At 34.2% G+C, this 19077-nt stretch overlaps 1 protein-coding gene across 7 annotated transcripts in view; it reads right to left on the bottom strand.

Annotated features, from left to right (window-relative positions):
• Positions 1–19077, bottom strand: part of SCLT1 (sodium channel and clathrin linker 1) — a 193638-nt gene that overhangs the window by 60774 nt on the left and 113787 nt on the right. For all 7 annotated transcript variants that reach the window (XR_006386785.1, XM_044268234.1, XM_044268233.1 and 4 more), the window contains 3 exons: positions 12919–12993; positions 11681–11826; positions 4593–4785 (listed from right to left, as the gene is read on the bottom strand). Coding sequence is in view for 6 of the 7 variants with exons in the window: in XM_044268234.1 (XP_044124169.1) it covers positions 4593–4785; positions 11681–11826; positions 12919–12993 (414 nt within the window). In the remaining variant the exon portion in view is untranslated. The remainder of the gene's footprint in view (positions 1–4592; positions 4786–11680; positions 11827–12918; positions 12994–19077) is intronic.

Raw genomic sequence — 19077 nt, 5'->3', positions numbered from 1 at the left:
AGAAATTACTCATGGTCTCCCTCCCCTTTTCTTTTGTGTTCTTCCCCTGCAGAGAACCACTCACACAGATTGGAATGCTAAAACTATCCATTTCCTAATTTTATGAACTTATGAGGAGCATTTAGACACAAAGAAATGAGAGCCCTGACAGAACAGAGACGTAAGAAAAGGGGAAAGCTAGGGCTTAAAGGAATGCAGTGGCCTTAAGATCAAATGAAAGTTTCATATAATAAGTTGTAAGGTTCTCAGCCAACTGACCTCTCAATATCCAAGTGTCTTGATCTGTTTGGCTCTTTTCAGTTTTTCTATGGAAGATCACACTTTTTCAAGAGGAAGAAAAGCAGCGAAGTGTGGCACTAGGTTCCTATGCTGGCAAAGAAGGAATCCGCTAAAAAGCAGCAGTTATCTGACACTGATCCTCCTTTATAAGATAGAATTTATAGCTATCTAGTTAGTTAAGTTCTGCCCCTTATTTACCAATAATTCTTAAGCTAAATGCGAACTTGGCAAAAAGGCTGCAGTTTTGGTGGAATTTGTGGGATAGATAAGCTTTTGGTCATTCTTTTGTTCTCTAAAAAATCAATTACTATCCTGAACTATTAAAGATAGACAAACAAAATGTAGTACCAGGTAGGGGAAAGTCACTGACTCCTCTCTTCCCCATTATAAAAACCAAAACCCCAAGATGTATACTGTAAAATAATGGAAAATTAAAAAATTAAAAACAAATATAAGTTCTCTGTAATCTACAACTCAGAATAACTACTTCTCCTTCTACATTATTGTTTTTATTTATGAATTTTAGAATTTAGTGTATACAGAATTGCAATATATCTATATATATTCAAGTGTTTTATTTTTTTTTAAAGATTTTATTTATTTATTTGACAGACAGATCACAAGTAGGCAGAGAGGCAGGCAGAGAGAGAGAGACGGGAGGAAGCAGGCTCCCCGCTGAGCAGAGAGCCCGATGCGGGGCTCGATCCCAGGACCCTGAGATCATGACCTGAGCCGAAGGCAGCGGCTTTAACCCACTGAGCCACCCAGGCACCTGTGTTTTCCTTATTTTTAAACTTAGAACACAGCAATATAAAAGTATTATAAATTATTTGGAAATAATTTTTAATGATGACTCAATAAAGTATTTTGCAGATATATACCATTTCATTGCTCCTTTATTTCTAGATAGGTTGTTTCTAATTTATTATGAATAATGTTGCAATTAATTTTTAAAATTATGAAATATTCTAATTATTTTCTTATGAACAAATTTTAGACTCTGTACCACTTTAAACTCTCAGCTGCACACTCACTCACACTGGTAACTATCCAGTTAATCAACAGTGAATTTGAACTTTTAAAAAGTTGTTTATTAGCAATTTGTTTCCTTAGTTTGTGAATTCTGTTCATGTCTCATACATGTTTTTATTATAGGTTACAAATATTCACCTTTAATATTTTTCAAAGCTCCTTATATATAAATGGTTTATGTCTTCTGTCATATTTATTAAAATTATTTCACCCAGTTATTTCCTTTCTAAACACTTAAAAAGTGGTCCTAAATATTTAAAAACTTTATATACTTAAGTCTATTAATACTTAAGTCTATTAATATATTCATTTGCAATTTCTTCCTTTTATTTTGGTCTTGCTTGTTAGAAAAGTTCTTTTCCATCTATCAGTTATACATTTGCCTACATTTCCTACTGTTTTATTGTGTTACTAGTAGCTTTTAGTTATTAATCCATATGAAATTTATAATATGAAACTTAAAATATAAGAGGAAGATATAACATTTTTTCACCAAAGTACATGACTTATTTTATTATGGAAATGTTTTAGTATGAGAACTTTTAGTAAGAGTATACACAAAATAGACTATTACAATGAATCCCTATATGCATAACACCCAGCTTCCATAAGCATCAAACTCAAAACTATTCTTGTTTTATCTACAATCCTACTGACCTTCCTTTGCCAAGATTTATCTTTTGCTTATAATGAACTACACAATCTTAGGGATACAGTTCAAGTTTTACACACTTACTGACATACCAGAGTCACCACTCTGATTTAGATACTCCTGGAGGCTCCCTCATATGCCCTTCTAATAATTACTCAACCTTTGAAATAGTAACTGCTATTCTGATCTCATCCTCATAGGTAATTATGCCTATTTTTCACTTTCATATAATGAAATTAATGGACTATGAGCTTTTTTATATCTGGTTCTTTGTTCAGCATTAGGTCTATGAAGACTCATCCATTATTACTTATAGACATAGCTCATTCTTTTTTATTCCAGTATCTATTTCATGATATGAGTACACCACCATTTATTTATGGAATCTCCTGTGGATGGACACTAGAGTTGTTCTCAATTTTTGACAGGATTAAAACTTCCATGAATATTCTTATATGAATGTTTTCATGAACATAAGCACTCATATCTGTGGGTATGAAGCCGGCATTATTTGGCACTGTATGTATGTATATCCAACTTTATTTTTTTAAATTAATTTATTTATTTGACAGACAGAGAACACAAGTAGGCAGAGAGGCAGGCAGAGAGAGAGGAGGAAGCAGGCTCCCTGCTGAGCAGAGAGCCCGATGCGGGGTTCGATCCCAGGAGCCTGGGATCATGACCTGAGCCGAAAGCAGAGGCTTTAACCCACTGAGCCACCCAGGCGCCCCTGTATATCCAACTTAAAAGACAGCATTAACTGGTGGTTATATCAAGTTACATTCCCAAAGTATTATATGGAAGTTCCAGTTGCTTTATATCTTTGTCACACTTGATGCTCTTAGTTTTTTTTAAATTTTAGCCATTCTGGTAAGTATGCTGTGGAACCTCATTGTAATTTTAATTATATTTTGTTGATAAATAATGCAGTTAAACATTTTTTCACATATTCTCTTTTGTGAAGTGCATATTTCAGTTTTTTGCTGAAATATTTTTGGAATTAAGGTACCTGTTTTTCCTTATTAATTGCTGTTTTATCATTATTAATTAGTAACAGCTTTTATAGTCTAGATATAGTCCTTTTTTGTTTGTATTATATTATATATATAAACGTGCATCTATATATTATTATAGTATAAATGTATGTGATACATGTATTATCTATATTTTATGTATTGCAAATACTTCCTATATTATAAATACTTTCTTTCACTTTCTTAAAGTTATCTTTTTTTTTTTTTTTTGACAATTTAGGTTGTGATTTTTAATAGGCAAAACTGGCAAACCAGACCCACCATTTTACTTAATGGTGTCTTTTGATGACCCAATAATATTAATATAATAAAATGCAAATAATATTTATGTTATGATTATTGCTTTTTGTGTTCACATTAAGAAATTCTTTCTTACCCAAGATCTTGCAGATTTTTCTCTTTGAAACTCCACTGTTTTATATGTTGCATTTAGGTCACAAGGCAGCAAAATTAATTTAAATGTATGGCATGATACAGAGGTCAAGGTTTATTTTTAAAATATGGACCCAGCTGATCTATCATCATTTATTATAAAGATAATTCTTTCCATATTGAACTACAGTGATGCTTTTGTTATATATGAGGTGATTATGAAAAATGTTTGTTCCTGGACTCTGTTTTGTTCCATTGATCAACCTAATTATTATTATATTGATAGCACACTGTCTTGATTACTGTAGCTTTATATCCAGTCTTGAATCCCCAGAGACTAAAGCATAAAGTAGAAACTTCTCTGTATAAGGCTCTCTTTCAGAGTTCAAGCTTTTATAAATAACTACAGCGTTTGATGCTTGCAATAGGAGGCATTCAATAAATATGTGTTGATATGAATTAGGTTGGAATGTAACTTCTTATGAGTATACAGCAACAAAAAACAAAGTGAAACATGAATATTGCCACCTCATATTCTTTCTATGAAACTGGAAGATACAGTTCTTTATCATAGAGAGTTAATGACAACTTTCATAAAAGTTGCATGGAATGGGGTAAGGCAAGCAACATGTTCAAAATGACATCTGTGCTTCTTGAAACTCCCTTAAACAGGTTATCTCATTCCTATTTTCAAGGTATGTTAAACATTAACATGAGGAAGGGGAGAGGAGAACGAAAATAAAGGAGAATTTTTTTTCCAAAGGAGACTTTTGTCCCTTGCCTTCCCCCTTACATGGAAATTTCAGACTATCTATGAGAGGTTCTCAGAGCATACTGATGTAGCACCCTCTATAAAGCTAGTTTTAGACTTCAATTTTTAAGAGGCTATTATAGAAGAAGAGAGGATGGCAGTCTATAAAGTTATCTAATCTATAGTTTTGCTAGCACTGCTTAAATTGCTTTGGCAACAATATCAGTGTATTTCATGGTTGCAAAGAATTCTATGTGTGTGTGTGGATAGTGAAAGCAATCATTGTCAAGTACGCTTGCCAAATTCTACACTACGAAAAAGACTGGTTAATGCTCTGCATTATGATTTAGTGTCATCTGATGAAAAGCCCTCCCCCCAAAAGACTTAAAAATGTTTTACTGGGTCTCTCTAAATATTTTTTATATTTTGACTTTCCCAAGAACACACTTACTCTAACTAGGCTTCAAAATACCTTTAATTTGGCTTTTTTTTGAGCCTCCAGAGCAATCTTTCTTAAATCTTCAGTCTCTTTCTGTAACTGTTCATTTTCTTGCTGAAGTTTCAGCCTTTGTTCACTGACAAATCCACAGTTCTCTCTCTCAGACTCCAATATGTTTTGAAGTTTCTGAATCATTTCTTGGCAACGTGATATCTCTTCCGAGGAACTGATTTAAAGAACAAAAGGAACCTTTAAACAATGATCTGTAATGAAAGTCAAGAAGTTATGTTTTATAGTACAGACTTTTGTATTCTTTGCTCTGACCCATTTCTCTTCACCGTAGACTTGAAATAGGTAGTTTCACAATGTTGTATTATCCCAGGCAAATACAACCAATTTAGCAATCTCAATTAATAAACTGAACTGTTACCACTCACCTAGAAAATCTATGTGAAACTTCTTTTCAAATTTTTGCTAACTGTGAGAATCACTGTGTAATGAAGTCTTCAAGGGGATAAACTGAAACTAATGGTAAGGAAGGTGAAGTAGGTAATGATCAAAATTCTTTTATCACTTAAATCAACTCCATAGGAAGACACATTAGCTGTCCATATTACTAAATTATAATAAGACCTATTTCATATTTTCCTGTTATATGATTTAAAAATGTTTCTTAAAAAATAAACTTCCAGTTCTATAAGCCTTTTATCAATTTAAACAGGTTATATTTCTTGAACTTTTTCAACAATGGATTACTGGGTGACACAAACTTCAAACATGTATATGGCTTCAATATATTGCTAATTTTTATTCCTATCTTTAAAAATTTCCATCTTTTCAATCCAGCTAATCAAATACTATGAACATTATCCTGGTCAATAAGTGTCAGAGGGAATATATAAGGTCTTTTATTTCCATAATACTTTGGCTCTTTTTTCCTATTTCAACTTTGGCTGATAAAGTTCCTAATGATAGATCTAGGCTACAATCATCAAAGGATGATAAAATCAGAAAGATGCTAACATCAGAAATAATCACATACTATGTGCCTCCAAACTGAATCCAAAAATATATCATTTATGAAGAATTCTTACAAAAAAATGTAAAATGGATCAGGCTAAGCCTCTTGATTTGATTACTAGTTTTTAGGAATTACATGGGACAGAGAAACAAGATAAATGGCATCACATATATGCATGTGGGCAGAGGAAAGTAGAATACAAACAGCCTAAGTTTTCAATAAATTGTTAAGAAAAAAATAGATAATACGGGGGATAACTAGATCTATTTACTCTCCCCCTTCTACATCCGTTCATCTGTTGATGGACACTTAGGTTGTTTCCATATCTTGGCTACTGTAAATAATACCGCAACAAACATAGGAGTGTAGATACCTTTTTTGAGACAGTGATATTGTTTCATTGGATATATACCCAGAAATGGATCATATGGTAGTTTTTAAAATTCTTTGACGAAACTCCATGCACTGTTTTCCATAGTGGCTATACCAATTTACATTCCCACCAACAATATACAAGGGTTTCCTTTTCTCCATATCTTCACCAACACTGGTTATCTTCTTCTTTTTCTTTTCTTTTTTTTTTTTAATTTAACAGTTTATTATGATTTATGAGTGTCATTTAAAAAACATCAGTCCATTAAACCATGTAGAAATAAGTATGCAAAAAGCCTGCAAAACAAAACATACTTTAAACATGGTTAAATAGAGATATTATCTGAAATTCTGGATTTTCCAATCACTTTGTTATTATACTAATAACAGCCTAGTAATCCTTAACTTCAGTTGAAGTAGGCCTCCTAAATCTGGCTTCACTGCAGTTCCATCTTCTATGTTATCTTCTGTCATCTGCCCTTCAAAGCTTTCCTTTAAGGCCATATGAATGGAATCTTCAAGTTCCAGGTCTTTGTTATTTTTCTTGAGGAAAGCCTTCCCATTCACATAGTTCTTTCTCATTGCTGAGGCCTTCCAGGCAAAGTGAGCTCCAGATGGATGACTGAAATAAAGACAGTTGCCCCTCATTCCAACCACAAATAGTAAAGAAACTCCGAATGGATGAATACCACCTGAATGAGTATATTCTTGCATCACAGAAACTACTTCCTATACCAGCTGAGCTGCTAGAATGGGTTCTTGCTTAACAAGATAGTATCACTGAGCTAGTTTCTGAGTTCTATGCACAAGCACTCTATAATCTGGGCCCCTGCCACTATACACCAAGCCTACATGCTCAGTAGTTGGTTCCACTTTGTGTACACCTTGCTCATCATAAAGAATGGATTTATTTCATCTCAGTTGCTAATATCACACTATCTGCAGCTTTAATTCCCACTGGAGGGGCTCCTCCAGCTACAGCAGTAAAAGCATATTCAATCTGGGTAAGTTTACATTTGCTGAATGTAGTCAGCCAAAAGCTTTAACCCTGCTCTGCCATCTTTACCTGGAGTCTATCTTTTGTCTTTTTGATAACAGCCATTCCAACAGGTGTAAGGTAATAGCTCAGTGTAATTTTGATCCACATTTCCCTAATGATCAGTGATGATGAGCACCTTTTGTTAAATCTGTTAGCCATTTGTATGTCTTCTGAGAAAAATCTCTTCAAGTCCTTTTCCTATTTCTAAAGCAATTTATCTGTTTTGCTATTGAATTGTTCAACTTCCTTATATATTTTGGATATTAACTTCTTATCAGATGTATTGTTTACAAATATTTCTCCTATGCTGTAGGTGATCTTTCGATTCTCTTGATTTTCTTCTTTGTTATGCAGAACCTTCTTAGTTTGATAAAATTCCACTTGTCTATTTTTGCTTTTGTTATTTGTACTTTTAGGGTCAGATTCGAAAATCACTGCAAGACCAATGTCAAGAAACTTTCCCCATTTTTTTCTAGTAGTTTTACAGTTTCAGGATTTACATTTCAGTTTTGAATCCATTTTGAATTGGTTTTTGTATATGGCGTGAGATAAGGGTTAAATGTCATTCTTCTGCATGTGGACATCCAGTTTTCCCAACACCATTTATTGAAAAGACTATCCTTTCCCCCTTGCCTGTTCTTGGCACTCCTGTCAAAGATCAGCTGACCATAAATGCATGCATTTACTACTGGCTCTCTATTCTGTTCTCCTGATCTATGTATCTACTTTTAACACATGTACTATACTGTTTTGATTACTGAAGTCTTGTAAATATATTTTGAAATCAGGAATTGTGATGCATTCAGCTTGTTCATCCTGAGATTGCTTTGTCCATTCAAAGTCTTCTGAGGTTCATTATGAATTTTTTAAAAAAGATGTATTTATTTGACAGAAAGAGAGACAGTACAAGCAGGGGGAGTGGCAGGAGAGGGAGAAGCAGGCTTTCTGCTGAGCAGGGAGCCAAACACAGGGCTCCTTGATCCCAGGACCCCAGGATCATGACCCCAGCCAAAGGCAGATTCTTAACTAAGACAGCCAGATGCCCCCATTATGAATTTTAGGATTTTCATTTTTATTAAAAATGCTATTAGAAATTTGATAGGAATTTTATCAAATCTGAAGACTGCTTTGGATAGTATGGACATTTTAGCAATATTATTTCACCCAATTCATGAAGATGTTATCTTTATATTTATATGTGACTTTCAATTTCTTTCACCAATGATTTTTAGTTTTCAGTGTAAAGTTTTTTTCACTTCCTTGGTTAAATTTATTCTGAGTATTTTATTCATTTTGAAACTACTGTGAATGGGATTGTTCCTTCTTTTTCAAATAGTTTGTTGTTAGTGTATAGAAATGCAACTGATTTTGGTATGTTGATTTTGCCTCCTACAGCTTTAATGAATTTATGTATTAGATCAAATGACTTTTTTGGTGGGGTTTTCAGGGTTTTTGCAATATATAGGATCATATTCTCTGTAAACAGAGTCAATTTCACTTCTAATTTGGATGCATTTTCTTTCTTTTTCTTGTGGGTGCTCTGACTAGCACTTCCATTACTATACCAAATAGAAGTGGCAAGAGTGGGCACCATGGTCTTGTTCCTGACCTTAAAGGAAAAGATTTTAGCTTTTCCCCATTTAGTATGACGTTAGTTGTGGGCTTGTTATATATGGCCTTTTGTGTGTTGAAGTACATTTCTTCTCTAATTTGTTGAGAATTTTTTTACCATGAATAGATGTTATATTTTGTAACATGCTTTTTCTGTGTCTATCGAGATGATCACGAGTTTTATCTTTCATTCTTTAATGTGGTATAGCCCATTTACTGATCTGCATATCTTGAACCATCTTTGCCTCCCAGGTATTAATTCCACTTGACAACTGCATATGATTCTTTTAATGTGTTATTGAATTTTGTTTGCTAGTATGTTTTTTGGAGTATTTTTGCATCTGTGTTCATCATGGATATTAAGCCTGGAATTCTACTTTCTGATACTGTCTTTGTTTTGGTATCAGAGTAATACTGGCCTCATAAAATCAATTTGGAAATGTTCTCTCTTCACTTTTTTGGAAGAGTTTGAGAAGGCACTCTCATTTATGTCTCCTTTAAATGTTTAGTAGAATTCACCAGTGAGGCCATCTGGTTCTGGGCTTTTCCAAAACCCAAGGAGGTTTTTAATTACTGATTCAGTCTCCTTACTAGTTTTCAGATTCAGTCTTGGAAAGAATTTATGTGTTTCTAAGAATTTATCCATTTCTTCAAGTTTATCTATTTTGCTGGCATGTAATTGTTGACAGTAGTCTCTTGTGGTCCCTTGTATTTGTGTGGTATTAGTTGTAATGTCTCCCCTCTTTCACTTCTGATTTTGAGTTTTCTTTTTTTCTTAGTCTAGTTAAAAGACTGTCAATTTTATCTTTTTAAAAAATTAAGTCTCAGCTTTGTTGATCTTTCCTATTGTAAAAATTTTTTATTTCTACTCTTATCTCTGCTACTTCCTTCCTTTTGGGCTTAGTATTTTTCTTTTTTTTCTAGTTCTTAAGGTGTAAGGTTAGGTTGTTTATTTGAGAGATTTCTTAATATATATTTATTGTTATAAACTTTTCTATAAACTTCCCTCTGAGAAGTGATTTTGTTGCATACCATAAGTTTTGGTATATTATGCTTCCATTTTCATTCGTGTCAGGGTATTTTTTATTTCCTTTGATTTCTTTTTTGATCCATTGATCATTCAAGAGTGTGTTAATTTTTCAATTTTCCTCCCATTATTGATTTGTAGTTTCATACCATTGTGCTGGAAAACATACTTGATATAATTTCAATCTTCTTAAATTTTCTAAGACTTGTTTTGTGGCCTATCATCTGATCTAATGGTTTCTATTTCTTTGTTAAACTTCTCATTTTGTTCATGTATCATTTTTCTGATTTCATTTAGTCAAATGTCTTCTCTCATAGTCCATTGAGTTTCTTTAAGACAACATTGAAAATTTTTGTCAAGCAGTTCATGGAACTCCATTTCTTTTGGGTCAATTAGTAGAGCTTTATTACTTTCCTTTGGTGTTAACATGTTTGCCAGATTCTTTTCTTGGTATCTGTGTATCTGAAGAAGCAGATTCCTTTTCCAGTCTTTACAGACTGATTCTGGCACACAGACTTTCTCCCACGAAGTCCTACAACTGATGTTGCAGCTTCTGGGACTGTGGTTGAGCAAGGCTGAAACCATGTCATGCAGCTATTGCCAGGTTCATAGTTGGCAAGCATGTACTCAGGAATATAGTCAGGTGTTGTGTCTCATGGGGGTTCCTAAGGGTGCTCCTGTCATGTCACTGTGCTGGTCCATGGGTGGGTAGGACTGCTTCTGCACTGTGGTAGAGTAGGACTGAAGCTGGGTCACAAGATTGACTCAGGGACTGTAGTCAGGTCTGAGGTCAGTGGGTGTGTAACCAGAAGCATCTATAAGTGTGGCTTCTGCTGGATCTGTATCTTGTGGTTTTTGCTAAGTCTGCTGTCGTATGTGACTTCTGCTGGGGAACAATCAGTACTCCTGTCAGTTCACTGGGCTGGTTCCTAGGAGGGCAGTACTGCCTCCAGACCATAGGAGGATAGAACTAGAGTTGGGTTGGAGGGACAAGAGTCAGCTCTGAGGTTGGCAGACCTGTTATCAGAAGTACCCACAGGAATGGCTTCTGCTGAGTCCCTTAGTAGAGGGGGCCAGGTGTAGGACTACGGGTAAGTGGGGACAGAGCCAGGACCACAGGGAGATGGGGCTGTTTTGGTCCATAGATAAAACCACAATGTGCACTGCCACTGGTGCACAAGCTTCCCTCCCTGTTTTGGGGCTCCAACAGTGTTTTTTAACCTCCTACCTGGATCCCAAAGCTCTCATAAAGGCACTTCTGTCCAGGGATGCCTTTCATATATTTTTCTGTGGAGGGACATGGGCCGGGTACCTCCAAATCATTCCACTATATTGCTGACACTATTCCTCTTTATTTTTAAAATATCTATTAAACATATTCTGTAACAGATTAAGATTTCATGCAATTCAAATTAAGTTTTATTGTATTAAGTAACACTCTGGGGGAGAAAGGTAAAAAAATATTCAGAAGGGATATGCTAGACTATAAATTTACCATTTTAATAAGCAATGTAATAAATAAACATGATGGATTATTTTGGATATTCAGTAACAAAAGAAATGTAAGTATAAACTGAGTATAAAAACAATTATAAGGAAGCTACTATAAAAGCTGCATAGTTAGTATGAAAAACACCCAATCTTATGAGCATTCTAATTAACTGCCAAAAAGGAGAAATTTAAAATAAAATGGCATAATACTGTTAAATCTTTTCTTCCTGATGAAATCAGTTTTCAGAAAGAAGCTTAAAGCATCTGCCTTCGGCTCAGATCATGATGGTCCTGGGATCAAGCCCCGCATAGGGCTCCTTGCTCAGCTGGGGGCCTGATTATCCTTCTCCCTCTGCCTGTTGCTCCCCCTGTTTGTGCTCTCTCTCTCTGTAAAATAAATAAATAAAATCTTAAAAAAATAAGCTTAAAAATTTCTATTTGGTGCTGAAAAGTTTCTTTTTTCAACATATATGTAAGCTCAATTTTAAAAAAGTAAAGAGTCTGTCAGAAAGTGTATGAATTCTGAAAATGTTAACAGAAAATCGAAAAGAATAACTTACTTTATTTCAAGTTGTTTTATTTTATTTTCTGCTGTCTTAAGTCTTAGTTGAAGATCATCTTTTGAACGCTCTGCAAGCAGGCATCTTTGGTGCATTTCTTCTAGTTTTCTGTAATCACTTTCATTTACTCTGCCTTCATGGTAAATCTGCAAAAGATTATATTTATATTACTTTACACAGGACACAGTGCTTTGACTTTAGCACACTTGTCTGGGAATGTGGGAGAATTAGGGAACTGTGTCTTTTCTTTACCTGTTGTTTTTAGTCTTGTTTTATATTTTCTCAAATAAGCCTGTTCCTTTCTATGACATGTGATTTTAAAACTTCATCACAGCCATGATGTATATAGTAGGTAGCAATCTAAATAGGATCTATCCCTATTCCATAACAGATAGTAACTCGGAAGGGATCAACATCACAGGAGACTGGTGACCATAAGGGTCCTACCCAGAACATGACATATATATTTTTCCTGTGTGCTGCTTTGTAAGTGACTCTTTTACTATTTGATGTCATGATCTTTTTATGTCAGTAATACAGATATGTCACATGCTTTTTATATTATGTAGTTCTTTGAAAATTAAATTCTGACTCTACCATTCACTATTTGTTAGCATGGGTAAGTTACTTAACTTTACGAAAGTTCCTAATGCAGCACTTAAAACACAATATATGCTGCAACAAGTTTCGTTTCCCTTTTTTCCCAAGGCATTTTAAAAGAGTGGGATATTTACTGATGATAAAAAAGGTATTTAAGTAAGAAATAAAATTTTAAACCTTAGAATTTTCACATTATTTTTTCTCAAATAGTGGGATAATATTTTCCTACTTAAGAAATGAAAATCTACACTTTTAAAAGGTTAAAATCCGAGTAATGTTATAATTTTCTGGTTATATATACACTTGTTTTTATAGATAGCTTAAACCCAATAAAAGTTGGGATTAAATTTAAAAACAGAAGGGAGACCAAGTAAAATTTACTATTGGAATGAAGTTTAAACAAGGAATATAGCTACTTCAAAAATTTATACCTTTAAGTAAAAAGTGCAAATACTGTGGATATTCTTACAAAGAAATGTACTCAGGCAATACTAGTATTTAAGTGCTGACTGTGAATATATTTCAAATAAAAACACTCACTTACAATGTAGGGGTTGCTACTAAATAGTGTGATGAAAGTGGAGAGTAATAGTGAGCATTTGCAGCTGAGTTGTAGGTAGGTATTTTTTCTGTTTTACCTTTTCTAGTTCTTCTTCCACGGCTTTTTTCTCCCTAATGGCTTGTTCAATTTGGCTTTGTTTTTCACCACATTCCTATAAATTCAATTCATATTGTAAATATATATGTTTGTAAAATCTTAAGGAAAAATGGATGAATAAAATGATTTGCCCATTACAAGAATACCACACTTACCCTATCAATACAGCAGGACCATATTGATTATTAAACAAAAACAAAAAAACCTTTATCTTCAAAGAGCTACCTATCTCAGGAGTTCTAAGTAAACATTCTAAATTGGTGACATAGGTTGAAGGATTCCAGAGAGAAAAAAAAAATAAGGACCTTTTCTCATATTAGTTTTATTCATCTACACTTATCACATATTTTAAAAAGGAACACAGATCTGGACAGTAACAAAACACCCTGAGGACAACCTGTGGCCTTATTAGGCACATAGATATTTAAAGTCTAAAACTTTTATGGGGGGGCAAAAAACGGAGCCTGAATGGCTTAGTTGGTAAGCATCTGACTTTTGATCTTGGCTCAGGTCATGATCTCAGGGTTGTGAGATCAAGTCCTGCATTGGGCTCTGTGCTCAGTGGGAAGTCTGATCAAGATCCTCTCTCTTCCTCTCCCTCTGCCCCTCCCCTCCTCAGCTTACACAGTCTCTCAAAAAAAAAAAAAAAAAGCCAATGGACACAGTAAAAGTTTTATTAGCAGGATCACGAAACATTTCTGCTCAAAAGGTTTTAATCAGTAAAACTGAGCAAGCAGGCATATCAATCAGTTGATAAAATTTAGTATTTTGCAAATGAGAGTAAAACTGAAAATAACCATTATAATGACTGGTTTCTCATAGCTATTTGTTTTTATCTATTTATTTTTGAGAATGGGTGTGATTATTTTCTACCAATTGTAAATTATGATTCAGATGAACATCCTTACTGGCAGTACACTACTGATATTCAATTATCTTTAGCGTAACTTTATTTTACAGAGTACTGTATATCAGTGTTTTTAAATTTTAAAATGAGCTTCTAAATTGTGACCCCAAATGAATTCTGATTATAATGAATTAACCCGATGTTACTTAACCCTATGTTACGAATCAGATGATTAATCTAAATTTATTTTCTTTCATTAGAGCAGAATTGTTAGTGTACAAGAAATGAAACTTTAGTGTTCATACAGTTCATACAGAAACTTATATGTTCATACAGTAAATTGCTAATCTATGGAAAGTGGTTTTATGGTGTAAAATTTGGGATTTCTCCTATGTTCATAACTCATCTTGTGTGATTAACAGACTATTTCTAGAGCAGTTTTAGGTTAATAGGAAATTGAGAAGTTGTAGATTTCTGCCATACTTCTCGCCCCCATATATGCAGAGCCCTCACTGTAGTGGTACATTTACTGATACTGATGAACCTACATTGATACAACATTATCACTCAAAGCCCATAGTTTAGAGTTCATTCTTGGTGCTGTACATATGGGTCTGGACAAATTTATAATGACAGGTATCCACCATTACAGTATCATACAGAGGTCACAAAACACTGTTGAAGCCCCAAAACAGGGAGGGCAGCTTGTGCACCAGTGGCAATGCACACATACAGAGTAGTTTCACTGTTCTAAAAAATCCTCTGTGCTTCACCTATGCTTATTCATCTCTCTTTCCTCCTAAACCCCTCATAATATCTTTTTACTATCTCCATACTTTTGCCTTTCCCAGAATGTCAGTTGGAGTCACAGTATGTATGCTTTTCAGCCTAGCTTCTTTTACTTAATAATATGCATTTTCATTTCCTCCATGTCTTCTTATGGCTTGATAGTTCATTTCTTTTTAGTGCTGAGTAATACTCCATTGTCTGGATGTACCAGTTTATTTGTCCATTTGTGTGGACATCTTGGTTGCTTCCAAGTTTTGGCAACTGTGAAGAAAGCTGCTATAAACACTCATGTTTAGGTTTTTGTGTGGATATAAGTTTTCAGCTCCTTTGGGTAAATACAGAAGAGTGCAATTGTTGGACCATATGGTAATATGGTAATATGGACCATATTTAGTTTTGTAAGAAACCATCACACTGTATTCAAAAGTGGCTATAATACCATTTTGCACTCCCACCAGCAATGAATGAGAATTCCTGTTGCTCCACATCTTTCCCAGAGTTTGGTGGTATCAGTATTCTGAATTTTGGCCATGGTAATAGGTGTATCAGGTACCTACGTGATATAAGGAGTAACAGCTCATTATTGTTTTAGTTTGCATTTCCCTGGTGAAATATGGTGTGTAGCATCTTTTCATATGCTTATATGCCACCTGTATATCTTCTCTGGTGGGGTGTCTGTTAAGATCTTTGGTCCACATTTCTTTTTATTATGTTCAGTTAGCCACTGTATAGTGCATCATTAGCTTTTGAGTAGTGTTCAACGATTCATTAGTTGCATAGAACACCCAGTGCTCATCACATGTGCCCACTTTTTAATTGAGTTTTCTTATTATTGAATTTAAAAAATTTTTCATATATTTTGGTTAATAGTTATCTGCTATGCCTTTTGCAAATATTTTCTCCCAGTCTATGGTTGGAATTTTCATTCTCTTGACAGTGTCTTTCACAGAGAAATTTTTCATTTTAATGAAGTCCAACTTATCAATTGTTTCATGGGTCACGCCTTAGATGCTGTATCCAAAAATTTATCGTCAAACCCAAAATCATCTAGATTTTCTTCTATTTATCTTCTAGGAATTTTAAAGTTTTCTGTTTTATATTTAGGTCTATGACCCATTTTGAATTAGTTTTGGTGGATGGTGTAAGGTCTGTGTCCATATTCATTCTTAGACATGTAACTGTCTAACTGTCCTAGCACCATTTGTTAAAAAGACTCTCTTTGCACCATTGTATTATTGCCTTTGCATCTCTGTCAATGATTAGCTGACTGCATTTATGTGGGTCTATATTTTATTCCATTCTAGATTCTATATTTTATTCCACTGATCTATCTGTCTGTTTCTTTTTCACCAACATCCTACTAGCTTGATTACTATAGCTATAGAGTAATTCTTGAAATATGGTAGTGTCAGTCTTTTTATTTTATTTTTTTAATTCTCCTTCAATATTATATTGGCTATTTTGGATCTTTTGTCCCTCCAGATAAGCTTTATTTATTTATTTAAAACTTATTATTTTTTGAATTTTTATTTAAATTCTCATTAGTAACATACAGTGCAATATTGGTTTCAAGAGTAGAATTCAGTGCTTCATCATTTACATACAATACCTAGTGCTAAACATAACAAGCACCTTTCTTAATACCCATCACCCATTTAGCCTATCCTTCACCCACATCCCTCCACTGGCCCTCAGTTTGTTCTCTATTTTTTTTTTCTTTTTCAAGATTTTATTCATTTGAGAGAGATGGGGGGAGAAAGAGAGAGAGAGTGTGTGTGTGCATGTGTGCATTCATGGGGGAGGGGCAGGCAGAGGGAGAATCAGAGTCCCTGCTGAGTAGGGAGCCAAGCAGGGAGCCTGACCTGGGACTGAATCTCAGGATCTTGGGATAATGACCTGAGCTGAAGGCAAACACTTAATGAACTAAGCCACCTAGGTGCCCCATTCTCTATTGTTAGGAGTCTCTTATGATTTGTTTTCCTCTCTCTCTCTCTCCCTCCTCCCCCTTCCCATACGTTCATTTCTTAAATTCCCCATATGAGTGAGATTGTATGGTATTTGTCTTTCTCTGACTTATTTTGCTTAGTATAATACACTCTAACTTTACCTACTTTGTTGCAAATGGCAAGATTTCATTCTTCTTGATGGCTGAGTAACATTCCTATATATTTACACACACACACACAAACACACACACACACTACTTCTTCTTTATCCATTCATCAGCCAATGGACATTTGTGCTCTTTCTGTAGTTTGGCTATTGTTGATAATGCTGCTATAAACACTGAGGTGTATGTACCCATTCAAATATGTATTCTTCTATCATTTGGGTAAATACCTAGTACTGTAACTGCTGAATCATAACGTTGTTCTACTTTTAATGTTTTGAGGAACCTCTACACTGTTTTCCACAGAAGCTGTACCAGTTTGAATTTCCACCAACAATGCAAGAGTGTTCTCCTTTCTTTGTATCCTCCCCGACACCTGTTTCTTGTGCTATTAATTTTAGCCATTCTGACAGGTGTGAGGTGGTATCTCACTGTGGTTTTGACTTGTATTTTCCTGATAATGAGTGACGCTGAGCGTCTTTTCATGTGTCTGTTAGCCATCTGGATGTCTTCTTTGGAAAAGTATCTATTCATGTCTTCTGCCTCTTTCTTAACTGGATTATTTGTTTTCGGGTACTGAGTTTGATAAGTTCTATATAGATTTTGGATACTAAGCCTTTCCTCCAGATAAACTTTAGAGTCAGTTTGTCACTATCCAGAAAATAACTTGCTAGGATATGACTGGGATTGTACTCAATCTATAGATCAGGCTGGGAAGAACTGACATTTTGACTTTGAGTCTTCTTATCCATGAACATGGACTATCTCTTCATTTATTTACTTCTTCATTGATATCTTCCATCAGAGTTTTCCTCATATAGATTTTGCTAGATATATAACTAAGTAACTTTTTATGTACTAAGTTAAATGACAGTTTTTTTTTTCAGTGTTCCAAAATTCATTGTTTATGCACCACAATATGTGCCCTCCATAATACCCACCCCCAGGCTCACCCAAATCCCCACCCCCTTCTCCATCTCCCAATGTCCTCTGTGTTATTCCTTATGCTCCACACGTAAGTGAAACCATATGATAATTGACTTTCTCTGCTTGACTTATTTCACTCAGCATAATCTCCTTCAGTCCCATCCATGTGGATACAAAAGTTGGGCACCGTGTTTTTAATTTAAAATTCCATTTGTTCATTGTCAGTATATGGGAAAACAATTTCCTTTTGTGTATTAACTCCGTATCCTACAACCTTGTATGCCAAAATTGCTTCTTTGTTCCATGTTTTTTGGTTCTTTTTTTGGTTTGTTTTCTACATAGACAATCATGTCATCTGCAAACAAATTTCTTCCTTCCCAACTTTTATTTCCTTTTTCAGTCAAATTGCATTAGCTAATGTTTCCAGCTTGACGCTGAAAAGCAGTGGTGAGAGGGCATATGATTGCTTTGTTCCTGATCTACTGGGAAAGCTTTGGTTTCAGAGCTATAGGCTTTTTGTAGATATTCTTTGCTAAGTTGAGTAAGTTCCCCTCTGTTTCTAGTGTACTGGGAGTTTATCATGAATGGGGGTTAGATTTTGTCAAATGCTTTTTCTGCAGCTATTGATATGATTCTCATATGATTTTTAATATAGGTATTAATAACAAGGTTGGATCCCACTTCTGAAACTGGTAAATGATATATAAAGAAAGGTTTGTGATAAATACATTATGCATCTCTCTCTACCCAATCCACCATTCCATGGATAAATGACAACTGAAAGAATATTGGGTTAACCTCATATAACAAAGTTAAAATAAGACAGTAAATTGAAACCTTTACAGACATACATTAATTCTATTAAAAATTCACTGTAATACCAAAGCAAACATTTAAAATTACTATTATTAAAGGTTTTCATGGATATATGCTATTAATACCCACCAATATTCCTATCTTTTGGGAAAGATATGATCAAATGATACTAAATATTTTTTCAAATACACATAGAGTATTTTCAAAATCATACCCTATAGTCTACCATAAAGAAAATCATAAAAAATATTAAGAATCAATATCATACAGATTATAATCTGTGGCATCTATTTAACTGGATTAGAAAATAACAAAAAGATATCTAAATACCTACAGATGTGGAGATTCAAAATTAAAAAAAAATTTTTTTTTAATTCACCGATCCAAAAAAGATCATAATGACTTTTCATTTAACTTGTATAAAATTAATAACCAATCTTCTTACTCATTTGTTGTAGATTAACAGCAATCTCTGTTAGTTGGCAGAATTAAAACCTTGAGTATTCTTAGAAGAAATTGTACCCTGTAGGAGAAAGTAAAATTTATGCTACTTTCCAAGGGAGATATGTGACTAGACTGGCTCTGGCCTTTTCTTAAATCTATCAAAAAATCTGCGCAATAACCTAAAACACAAGTTTTTCTTCTTCCTA

The sequence above is a fragment of the Neovison vison genome, chromosome 11 (genome assembly GCF_020171115.1).
Source record: "Neovison vison isolate M4711 chromosome 11, ASM_NN_V1, whole genome shotgun sequence".
NCBI classification, from domain to species: domain Eukaryota; kingdom Metazoa; phylum Chordata; class Mammalia; order Carnivora; family Mustelidae; genus Neogale; species Neogale vison.
Note: the sequence above shows the minus strand (reverse complement) of the source record. Positions and strands in the feature narration are given on the sequence as shown.